Consider the following 12098-nt stretch of genomic DNA (forward strand, 5'->3'; position numbering starts at 1 on the left):
GAATAAAGAAAAATATAACTTGCCTTCAGTTTACTCGGGTGTCAAAAGAACAAAAAGGCGACGTTTCAGTCTGATATTACATTACATGTGCTTCCAAGTGACTTTTTTCCTGTCGCTGCTGTGTTCGTGTCCCACAAAACTTCCTTAGAGGAAGCAGACGCGGCTAAGCTCCGGACTTCCTGTTTTGAGCTCGACTGCTGACTGGTAGAAAGGAGTAATACTCGGAAGATAGTAAAACTACCCAATGAAACCGGAGTAAAAGTTCACTCAAAATGAGCTGGTATGTACCCTGACTACATTGTTATGAATAAAATATAACTGTAAACGATCCATTCAAGTTAATTTAGGACTGACTTGTCGACCGGGCTCGGGCTATAATCTGGAAGCGCTCACAGGCACCTATAGTGTAACTAGAGTTAGCTTTAGCGTGTCAAACCAAGTGTTTCACGAATAAAAACGTCTTCTAGTAACCTTTCCGTAAGACTAGGTTGCCCCAAAACTCTTTCTGTAAAACGTGGTCGCAAGGCTGTAGTTGTTACACACAGTTGGCACAGGATCGACAAAGTCGTTTACGAGCTACTTGTACAGTATATGTTAGCTAGCTGTTAGTTCGCCTAGTTGCTCTAAAATTAGGGAGGGAAAAATGACCTAACTGCTCTTTTAAGTTTAGGCTTCTTGTTTCTACTGTTTAATAAAATCTAGGGTTGTGGCTTTTGCTAAACGTGGAAACTTCGTGTCGTCAGTTGTCAGGTCGGACGGGTTTACGGTGAAGCAATTTAAAGGGATTTAAACGTCGGTCGACAGTAATCAGCTGTGACTAGCTGGTATGTTGACACATGCTTTTGGGCTCTTTGTGAACTTTGATTTTCTAAGCAATGATAGCTGTGTGTCGTCTTCATTTGTGTGTCTCGCAGGAATCGTGCCAAAAAGTGATTTCCAATGTTTCTGTGTTTTGTTTTATATGTCTACCATTATATGCCTGTGCTTATAATGGTAAATAGACTGCAGTCAAGCTGATTTAAAGGGGAGTTGTACATAAATTTAAAAAAGGGAGTTGTACATAAAATAAATAATCTGTTTTGCAACTGTCTTTATGACTGCATTATTGTACCTACTTAGTTCATACTCTACATTATACTCAATTCGGTTCTTTTTTGGCCATTTAAAATATCTTCATAGACCTGTTATGTTATATTTGTTCCCATTTCTTTTGGCCTCCGGGCCAGCTCTCTCTTGAAAAATACATTTTTAATGTCAATGAGACTTTTTACATAGATAAATAAAGAATATAGAAAAATGACTTGATGTCATTCATGAGAGATATTGTTTGAGGAATTATTGGCCACCAAGTCATTTACAACAGTTCAGGTACTGGCAGTGATTTTTTGAGCGAACACCAGAAGTCATTTTTTGGTAGACAATCATTCTTTGGCACTGTATAAGAAGGGCGATTGTCAGTCTCAGTTTGAATTCTTTAAGCAGATGTGGATGCCAGGCCTTTTAGGTGATTTTTTTTTTTTTTTTTTTTACATTTTAGCATTCAATTAGCATTAGCCAAGAGGTAAGATAATGCTACAATCATCAGTAAATCAACATGAGTAACCTTACTTAAAAATATGTTTATTATCTTGTATAAAGTAATAAAGAGAACACTTAAAATGCTAACATTTGCTCCAGAAGCGAGCTTTATATAAACAAACTTTTTTCCCCCCACATTGGACAGCTGTGACATTACAACAGTGTAATTAGTCAATTGCTTTGTTGGTACTGGACAGGCATTAGTTTGATGACGCAGGAACACGCACCAACATGGGGATATCTATCCGGTCTTTAAGTGATGACGTGGTGAATCCTGCTTCCAGCCCCAAACTACTGTGCGTTTAATAAGGCTTTTGTGTTTTTTACATGTTTTAATGCTTTGTATCTTGTTCTATTTAATCTCAACAAGCCCCTAAAAACATTCAGTAATCACTGTCGGCCTCTCTCGGTTTTTATTACCGCTAATCATTTTAAAGCTCAGTTTTTAAAACCTTAAGATGTAACTACAGCTCAGCCCATGCAGCAGTATATTAATAACTGACCTCGTATTGTGGATGGATTATCTCAGTTGTTCTCACGACTGAATTTCGGTCCGTTTACACCATCCTGCCATGCGATTGCATTTGTACCGAACCTTCGGGAACGCTCACATTAACTTTTATTGAGTGCGAGCTAACTTCCTGCTAACTTCAAACTCCGTTAAATTTCATAAATTCGGTTTTCATGGATGCCTGGATGTTGAACTTAATTGTTACACCTGGTAGAGCAGCAACGCTGATCATTTTATTACGGATGAAAGGATTTGGACAGTTTTTAACTCTCAGTCATGCCATAGTGATCGTTGGACTTAGGGACCTGCAGCGGAGTTTGGGCCCAGGCACGCCTAATGACGTCAGGCTTAAAGACCGGATTACACCATACACCTTTATCCTTCAGCTCTAAAAGGCTAATGGGGTATTGTCATCACCCTCCAGGTGCAGCTACTAAAAATCAGATGAGTTCAAATCTCAGCGACCTTGACCTCAAGGTCAGAGGCCAGGTTTTCTGAAAATTATGTGAATGCAATACAGGGTGGTGTAGGATTTTGCAATTAATAGCATAGGTTCAACTCCCAAAAATCTTGGATTAGTTCAAATCTCAGTGACCTTGACCTGAAGGTCAGAGGTCAGGTTTTCACAAAATCTTGTGAACATGATAACAAGATCAAGGTGACTTGGGATTTTCAAATTCATACCATGGGTACATCTACTAAAATCTCAGAGAAGTTTGAATCCCAGTGTCCTCTGGGTCAAGGTCAGAGGTCAACTTTTCTGAAAATCACCTAGGATTTTCATATTCATGCCACACATGCTTCTAGTAGGAGGCTAAGGGGTTAGCATTGGCAGCTACCAGTGCTTTTTTTATATTGTGGTTTGTAAATCGATCATCACCCTGCCCCCATCACCCCACTCCATTTGTAGGTTTTCCTGTAGTTTAGGACTTCTTCCTTCTTCTTCTTCAGCATATATAGACTGATTAGAACAGGTGGAAATGCATGCTCCCCCTTTACTTCAGAAAGAATTACCCATGTGATACATATGCTACCAAAGAAAAACAAAACCTTTTGATATTGAATGGTACCAAGAGTATTGGTTCTGGTAATATCCCTACTGATTATATAGTTATGAAATCTCACATGAGAAGAGCTCCAAAGTGAGTCTCCTTCACACTGGAGTGATCTCAAGACTCCAGTTACTCTGCTTTCTTGGGTCTCCAGCAGCATGCGGTGTGTAAAAGTCGACTGGATGAATGTTCAGAAGAACTGTTGAAAGGCTGTTGCATTGCCCTTTACAATGACTGTAATCAGAGCCCATCTATGGAGAGCCCGTTCACTTATTGTTGGCTGTCTACCAAGTGGGTGCTCCTAAACAGTGAGTGTAGTTAATTGGCTAAAACCATTGTTTGAATTTGTTTACAGAAAACCCCCCACCAAAGTTTAGTTTCTTGTTGTGAATGTAGTGTCAATTATGTATATTCCAGAAATACTCGTATCTTTTAGTTATTTTCTTACAGGGATGGAAATAAATCACTAGCATTCTGCTTATATAAGCTTTTTTGTTGGTTAAGGGTTTTGCCAGGAACTTTAGACACACATGGTAAGAAGCTGTTTTATTTTCCACAGGTTATTTATTTGTATTGGGTGGAGTGGCTAAATTAAACTCCCTTAAAGCCTTAGATGCAAGCAGTTGATCATTGTGAAGGTATAACAGTAAACAGTTTGTAGGCAAGAAAAAAGAGAGAAATTTTGCATTATTTTAATGTTGTGGGTTTTTCCCCTAACACTCAACCATTATCTCATGATTTTTTTAAAGAAAGATGACAGCACTTATAGATGGTTAAAACTGGAGTTTTTTGACTAAGACATTTGAGCTTGATTTCCAAAATTCAAACCAAAATTCTAATCCGCAAAGCATATAAACCCTTTTTGAACCTACCACACGGTCACACTTAACACTCCGGTGCTCCCTTTTAAAACCATTTTCTCCATCCACTTAGAAAGTGCCAAGGCCCTAGTTACACAAGGCACTAGTTGGGAACCACCGGTCGCACGAGAAAAATGCGTATTCCCCAGCCAGTCGATGATTGGTTGTTGGAGGTTGCTGGGAGTCACTGTAAAATCAGCAGGCCTAGAGAGTGGTCAGTGACACCCTGCCAACCACAAGTTGCTAGGGACAAATGTGTTTTACCCAGTTGGTTGGTGAATAGTTGCTGGCAGGGGAAATCAATTGCAAAGAGTTATATGGTGCTTCAGGCCATGTCCACACTAATACGTTTTTATTTGAAAACGCATCTTTTTCTCTTTCCGTTTTGACCTTCTGTCTACACTGAGACAGCTTTTTCGTTCAAGGAAACCGCAGCGTTTTGAAAACGCTCTCCAAAGCAAATACATTTGAAAACGCCGTTTTCGCATCGCAGTGTGTACAGTGAACCCAGAGCCTTTTTGAAAATGCTGACACATTTTAGTCATGTGATGCAGTCATGTGACCAATTAAACTAAGATAGCGTTACACAGGAGTTGTTTTGTTTGCGCTCAATTTTGACAGCCCTATTAAAGATTAATATCAGCTTCTACATGCTCCAGATAGCTTTTCTTCAAATTCTTTAACTCTCACTTGCTTTGTACTTTTTTGTACTTTAGTGGTACTCGCAGCAACAACTCCACCTCATTGTTAGTCCATTTAAAAAACTCTGCATTTCCTCGACATTTTGCTGCGACGTTTCAAAGAGCCAGAAAGTAAATAAATAACAGACAGAAATGAGGTGTGGACGTAGCCTTACTGAACCTCCTTGCAATTGCTTTGGCCAAAAGTAGGTTGCCAGTGTAGCATTGTAGTTTGCATTGATGACACCTGCTTGTCTGTAAACACTCACCAGCTATTGTCCAGGCTGAAGCTAGTGGCTACCCAGTATGCTTAGCTAGTGTTGCTCTCTTTTGACAATGGAAGTGGAAGATTACTACTGAAGCAAGGCACTCAGGAGCAAGCATAAACATCCCATACACTGGATTTTTGTACAGTATTTGCCCTGAGTTCTTTGTGTCAAAGTTACTCCAGAGACTGACAGGGAAAGACTACTGTTTATAAGCTACATTATAATCCAAACAGACATTAGTAATTAAGAACGTTAATATAAAGGCTTGATAATCCAGTCTGTGCAATATTGTGAGCAATACTTTGTGGCAAGAAGGATAGTTTCCCTTCATCCTCTAACCAGAGTGATAAACACTGACAACAGATGTGGCATAAGGAAGAGGCAGGACTTTGTCTTCGTTTTAACATTTATTGTGAGATCCTTGTCTAAATGACATACATTTACCAGCACTCCACTAAAACACACATTTGATTGGTTTTTTGATTGTCATATTTGAAACATATTTATGTTCACAACTGTTGCATTCTCTCTTGTTTAGCATATTTTACATTTAGTTGAACTTATGACTAAATTATGACTATACAGTTTTTTATGTTGTTTTTTTTTTTAAACAAATAACAGGGGTTGATCATAGCAGCCCCTAATTGCATGTGGCATTTTACACATTTAAAAGGAAATTTGCATAATTCATGTTTTGTCTCTCACAATTCATGACTGTAATTCTAGAGAAAATGCAAAGAAGATAACTTTTCAGTGCACTTATGACGCATATGTATATTAACTCACTTGTAATATATTTCAGGTTCTTAGTGTCATTCAGGCAAGACTGTAAGTAGTAACTATGATAGCGTCATTCAGTTCAGTCATTTGGTCAATAGCTGGCAAACGACACATCTACCAGTACGCACCGCCAACCGCAAGGTCAAGAGTGGGGTGCTCACCCAGTGAAAAGAGTCCTTCATGGGCTCTGCTGACTGATGCATTCCAGCAGGGCCTGCACACTTGGTTCTATGACGTGAGCGGTTTGACTTCAGGGTCATCATCAGAACAATTCCACTTCCCAGCATCTTCAACTAGCCTTCTGTGCTCCACGGAATATCTGAGGTCAAATGATGCACTATCTTCCTAATGGTGTACACATTTGCAGTTTTATTGAAAAGCCAATGGTTACTCCAGTTGGTGCATTATGTGTCCAGAATCAAGAAGACTGTTATGTCTTTGTTCTTGCCTACGTGCTTTGTTGATAGCAGTGACGTGTATTCTATTACAGCAAAGATTAGATAGCTCATTAAATGTGAGATGACCAACTTTTTGATAATGACTGCATGTGTAAAGAGCCAGTTTAAATGCGTCTTGGTCAAGGAACGGGCAGAATCATGATCCACTGCAGTTCTCCCCAGTTATTTGGTTAAATCCATGTTATTACATAGTTATATGTCTATATGTTTTGCATAGTTATAAAAGCTGTCACTTCAGACTGAGGCTAAAGACCGAGCTGACAAATCTCTGCATCTAATTTTATGTTCTTACCAGTAGTGGGATTTTTCATTTTTTATTGCTTTGATACTTCTTTAAAAACGACTTCTTGCTATGCTGGGTCTCTGGCTAAGTGAGAGAGAGAGTTATTGTAGGGTTTCAACCTAGCCAACAGGTTGGGTTCTGAAAAGCCAATCATACATGGTAATCTACTCTTAAGTCTAATGGTGATCGATTAAAACGTTGGATTAAATAGGAAAGACAGCAACAGTAGCTATTACCGACCGATAAGCATATTTTTAGTACTGCTGCTTTGTGAGAGTACACAGTTACAAGATGAAGATGTACGTCTGGAAGACTCATAGAAACTATGGACCTTTTAGATTTTAGTTCATATGTATTTTTGGGAAGTTTTGGCACTGTTATTTGTGACCTTAATCATGTGTCTTCATAGTTGTTTGAAAAATCCTTATTTATGCGTCTACTCATGCGTGTCATCACTTGGCTTAAATTTGGTTTCAGAAAATTGTGGATTTGAGTTGGTGTAATGCACATTTTCTCTTTGTTTTTAGCAGTCGTCTGACCAGTCCTCTGCCATGTCAGATTCTAGTTCTGAGTTCACAGGACTGGGCTTACCAATGTTTCTAAATGTGACAGCCCCTACAGAAATATTGCTGTGTGAAGAAACAGTAGCAATGATTCTCACAGTGACTACCATCCTCCCTCTTTCTCATTCTCTCCCTCTACTTGCAGTTGCCCTCCCCAAAGCACACTTCACCCGGTGTGTTTGCCAGTTCTCATGAGCAGCTGAAGAGAGTGACCACTTTTTTTTGGCTCTTTGCTGAAGTGCACATATTCTGAATCTATAATGTTACAAGCTTCCTTCATTTTTTTCCCCCCAAAGCAAGTGTGTCATTTGATACATTAAAGGGAAAATTCACACTAATATAGTGACAGTTTAACAGATCCTCTTGATGTAAGCACATTTGGATCCAAACTGCAGAGAAACTGAAAAACCCAAGAGCATTTAAAGCAAACATTTAAATATACGTACCTCTTTTCCTTTATAAAGCACTCTTGCATAATACCCTTCTGTTGTCTTTTTGCTGTGGATGTCATGATTTATAGCTTGACACACCCATTAAATAAGAACAAACTCAAAACCTGCTTCCAAATGTTGGGCAATCTTGGCAAAAAGTTTCCAATCAGTTCCCTGAACTTTTGGTTTAAGGACAACTATATTGATCTTGTAAGATCAGTCAGTCATTTCATGCACCGTACAAAAAACGTATAAACATAATTAAAAATGGCAACTCTCTCTGTTTAATTAATTAATTTCTTATTATTTCTATTACTTTTTCCTCTTCATTTTATACCAGTAGTTGGGCTTAATTGTTAAAACTGATTAGTATCTTTCATTTCTGTAGTGACTTACTTTTTTTAAATTGTAAGTTGTGCCTAAACTGTAGCTTAATTCTACACATAGACTTCAAAGTAAAAGTGTTGCAGATCACTGGTTGTAAATGCATGTGCAGAACAAAAGATTGCGTTAACAAATAGAACCATCATCACAAAATGTATGTTCAGCTATATTAATAGATGGGATATGTAGTCAATGCTTAATGTGTGGTTTAAGTCATAAACTTTCTGCTGATTTCTTCTTATACTGTCTGACTGGGCTGAAGTGCTTCTTTTATGGTTGTTTTGTCTTAAATCTTAACTGATCTTACAAGAGGTAGTGTGGCAGTGTGGAGGCTGTTTCTTCTTGTTTTAACTTTGGGAGAACACCAATCTAAAACTCTCCGTGTTTAAATCTCCAGCTGTTGTGCTTTGGGTAAACAATCCCAAACAGTTTCAAAGACAGGTACGTGGGTATGTAATGCACGTAGTTTGACATTACAGTGTACCTATCACCTCATCGGAGAAAGGTGAGTCAGATGAAGCTGAGTAATTTCTGTGGGTTTTTTTCCATGTTGGCTCACCCAAGTAGTGACATAGTGGGTGAAACTAATCCCCGAGCGAAAGCAGCAAAATGTTTTCAGGGATTTGTAACTGGTTTTTATTCTTTTTATTCTTATTATTTACCAAAAAAAGGTTGTCACCAGGTCAAAGTCCTTGTTATAATATCAAGTACCAGAAAGTCAAAATCAATGTAATTCCTAAGCCACCAGTGAAACTTGTTTTTTTTTATGTATTTTCCCCCCAGGATTAATCATACTGTTTTTGTTTTTTTTGACCATGTTGAGTTTTGTGATTGAGCTGTAGTCAAAAGGATCTTCCTGACACATCTGTAGCTTTCCCTGGTTGCACAATAAGGTCCTACATCACACCCTCACTTTTCCATCTCATTAGTCTACACACCTTTCTTTTGACACAGCTGCTGCCTCACCCTGGCTGTCAGTAGCAACTGTCCATCATGTAGCTTAGATTTCAGACCATTAGTGCAACATCAATGACAACGTACAACATAGAGCAAATCACAATGATAAGGCAATGTTTTCTGTCTCATGGATATCCAAGGCACTCTGATGCGCTGCAGCAACTTATTAAGGCATAGGCAAGGGTTTGAAATGGGGATAAAAGATTGTGTTTTAACTAAGACGAAACAAGTTTTTTTCTTTTTACTGAAAGTAGAATCTCTGTGTCTTTTGCTTCCCGAGTGAAGAAAAGTTGTACTTCATCCTGAAAATTATGTGAAACTATTGCAGATACAGTGAGCCTCGTAACATGTTTTGGTGTTGATTGTTGTCATGGCTTTGTCTTTTTGAGTCCTGGTATATGAAGGTGGTTTGGGGGGGGGGGGGGGGTTGCTATTTTTTTGATGTTATAACATCTGCATTTGATTGCCAGTTGGGGTCATGTAAAATCACACAGATGAGGGGACAACCACTTCTGTTAAGTGACATCTGCTTGCAGTGGCAGCCAGATGTGATCAGTGATGACACAAAGTTAATGTACATGTCACTGACAACATGTGTGAGAGGAACAGGGATTGACAGCCTCAGATTGTCTGTGTCAGTGATCTAAAAGAGGCACTAATACACCGGTAGACCTGAGCTGTCCTTTAGTTGGTCATCATGCAACTGTTGACAATTTAAGCATTCATTAATCTCACCTTTTTGGTAATCATTTCCTGTTGCTTGTATCTGTCAGCACTCATTGCATGTTTTTTCGTGTTCATTTCAGGATCCCGTTCAAGATTGGACAACCAAAAAAACAGATTGTCTCTAAAACTGTAAGTCACAAGAACAAACTTTTACTCTATCCAGACATTCAGGTAAAACAGCAGTTTAAAAGCTGTAGTTGTTGAGCTTCACGAATGGCACAGACCACACGAATAGTAGTCTAAATACTGTCGTCCACAAAGATTTATTAGATGTCAATTTGTCTAAGTCTTTCAAGGGGGCTGAGGTGGTTACCTTGAAGTGACAGTGAGAGGGTGTTCTTCTTGCTGGAGAAAACCACTTCCACCATAATAGGTTTGTGGCCTGGCATTTAGACTGTGAGACAGGGATTCCAGCTTCCTGTGCCATCCTAGGCAAAAACCATGGAGTGGGAGAGATGGTGACAGCTGTGAGTAGGTCCAAACTCAGATTAACTCTGAGATTAAAGCAAAGTTTTACTGTGGGAGTCACAGACTAACAAACAGCTCAGTTTTATCACAATACCTACAAAGGCAATTGTATCATGATATAATTCTGCGGTACATGATGCATTATAGTACACCGCAATATCTATGTTTAAAAAAGACCTTAAAAAGTGAAAAACATTGTATACATTCAGTACAAGCGGTGTCACTGTTGTATGGATTATTAAGATTATTCTATAGTTTACGTTCCCTTGAGTGAGTGTGGAAGGGTCCTGATTTATTTATTACAATGGCTACCACACAACCAGAACAACCTGACACCAATCACTTTATCAGATCCAGTTTTCCTACCCAAGGAACACATTAAGGAGTGGTGGTGAATACGAGTGCATGGTTAGCACGTACAGTAATGCATGGTCAAACTGGTTTTTATCACCAAAAGTTGCTAGTAATATAACTGGTATACAGAAGAGTGCAATAAGTATCTGCCTCAGAATAGCAAGTCTAGTCTTGTAGATAAATTCAATGGGAAAATCAGTTAATCTCAGAAGAATGAGTAAAAAAACTAAATGAACACCAGATCTCAACACAAGTGCCCAACACCACATAGCCTGCAGTTACACATGCACACCCCCACACAACAGTGCTCTGAAAAATTCCAGCCAAACAAACAACCAAAGCTGGAATTAAAGTATGAGCGTCAACCACAGTAGCACACCAAAATGTTACTCCAAACAGAAACGTCCACACTAACCAAAATGTCCAAGATGCCAACAAAGAGATAACCAAGCTACTGCAAAGCTCACAGCAATTCAAAATAGTTAATAGAGTCAAAGCTACCAGACAAAACTAACAAGTTAAATATTGTACGCCAGGTACAAATTAAGGAGTAGTGACACATAAGTGTTCTTGGTTAGCACATACAGTAATGCATGGCCAAACTGTTTTTTATCACTGGAAATTGCTACTAATATAATTCCCAAACAACACTCCTCTGAAAAACTTCTAGCATCAAACAACCAAAGCTGTAATTAAAGTATGAGCATCAACCACAGCAGCACACCAAAATGTTACCAAGTTACATATTTTACAACACTATTCAAGTTTAAGTCTACAAATAAACCACTTAAACCTACTTAACTGAGAGACTCATTTGGCTATATTTGCCAAAAAGGATATCTGAAACCCTAAATTCATGGACTTAACAGCTGAGCAAAATACTAGTGCTGCTCTCTTCCAACCGCAAAAACTCTAAATTGATGTACCCGATCCAAACTAATGTTATTTAGAACTGCAATACTAATGATCTGAACTTCTAGAACTTCCTAAGATGTTAGTCACAGTCTAAAATACCATAACAACTTTCGGCTGTACTCAAAAAGCAATTCAATTTAGATGACCATTTAGCAAACTGCAAACTAAGTTGATTAACAAGGGCCCAAACTTTAATCTTACCAGTAGGTCTAAAGATCCTGGACAAGGAAGGAAGGAGTCCACGCAAGAGGTTTAGTTAAATATAAAATAATTTATTAAACATAACCTAGTCATTTTACCTGCATTTCAGCTGCTCAAACCACTGTCCGTCAATCCTGGTGCATAATCCTACAGGTAAAGACCGTGAATACAGTGGGGCAAAAAAGTATTTAGTCAGCCACCGATTGTGCAAGTTCCCCCACTTAAAATGATGACAGAGGTCAGTAATTTGCACCAGAGGTACACTTCAACTGTGAGAGACAGAATGTGAAAAAAAAAATCCATGAATCCACATGGTAGGATTTGTAAAGAATTTATTCGTAAATTAGGGTGGAAAATAAGTATTTGGTCACCTCAAACAAGGAAAATCTCTGGCTCTCACAGACCTGTAACGTCTTCTGTAAGAAGCTTTTCTGTCCCCCACTCGTTACCTGTATGAATGGCACCTGTTTGAACCCATCATCTGTATAAAAGACACCTGTCCACAGCCTCAAACAGTCAGACTCCAAACTCCGCCATGGCCAAGACCAAAGAGCTTTCGAAGGACACCAGGAAAAGTATTGTAGACCTGCACCAGACTGGGAAGAGTGAATCTACAATAGGCAAGCAG

The 12098-nt window shown here is 38.8% G+C and overlaps 1 protein-coding gene across 1 annotated transcript in view; it reads left to right on the top strand.

Annotated features, from left to right (window-relative positions):
• Positions 1-109: 109 nt before the first annotated feature.
• bin3 (bridging integrator 3) overlaps positions 110-12098 on the top strand; it is a 32907-nt gene continuing 20918 nt past the window's right edge. The window contains exons 1-2 of the mRNA XM_026188735.1: positions 110-280; positions 9613-9661. Coding sequence (XP_026044520.1) covers positions 273-280; positions 9613-9661 — 57 coding nt within the window. The 5' untranslated portion in view covers positions 110-272. The remainder of the gene's footprint in view (positions 281-9612; positions 9662-12098) is intronic.

This window comes from Astatotilapia calliptera, chromosome 12 (assembly GCF_900246225.1).
Source record: "Astatotilapia calliptera chromosome 12, fAstCal1.2, whole genome shotgun sequence".
In the NCBI taxonomy this organism is placed as follows: Eukaryota; Metazoa; Chordata; class Actinopteri; order Cichliformes; family Cichlidae; genus Astatotilapia; species Astatotilapia calliptera.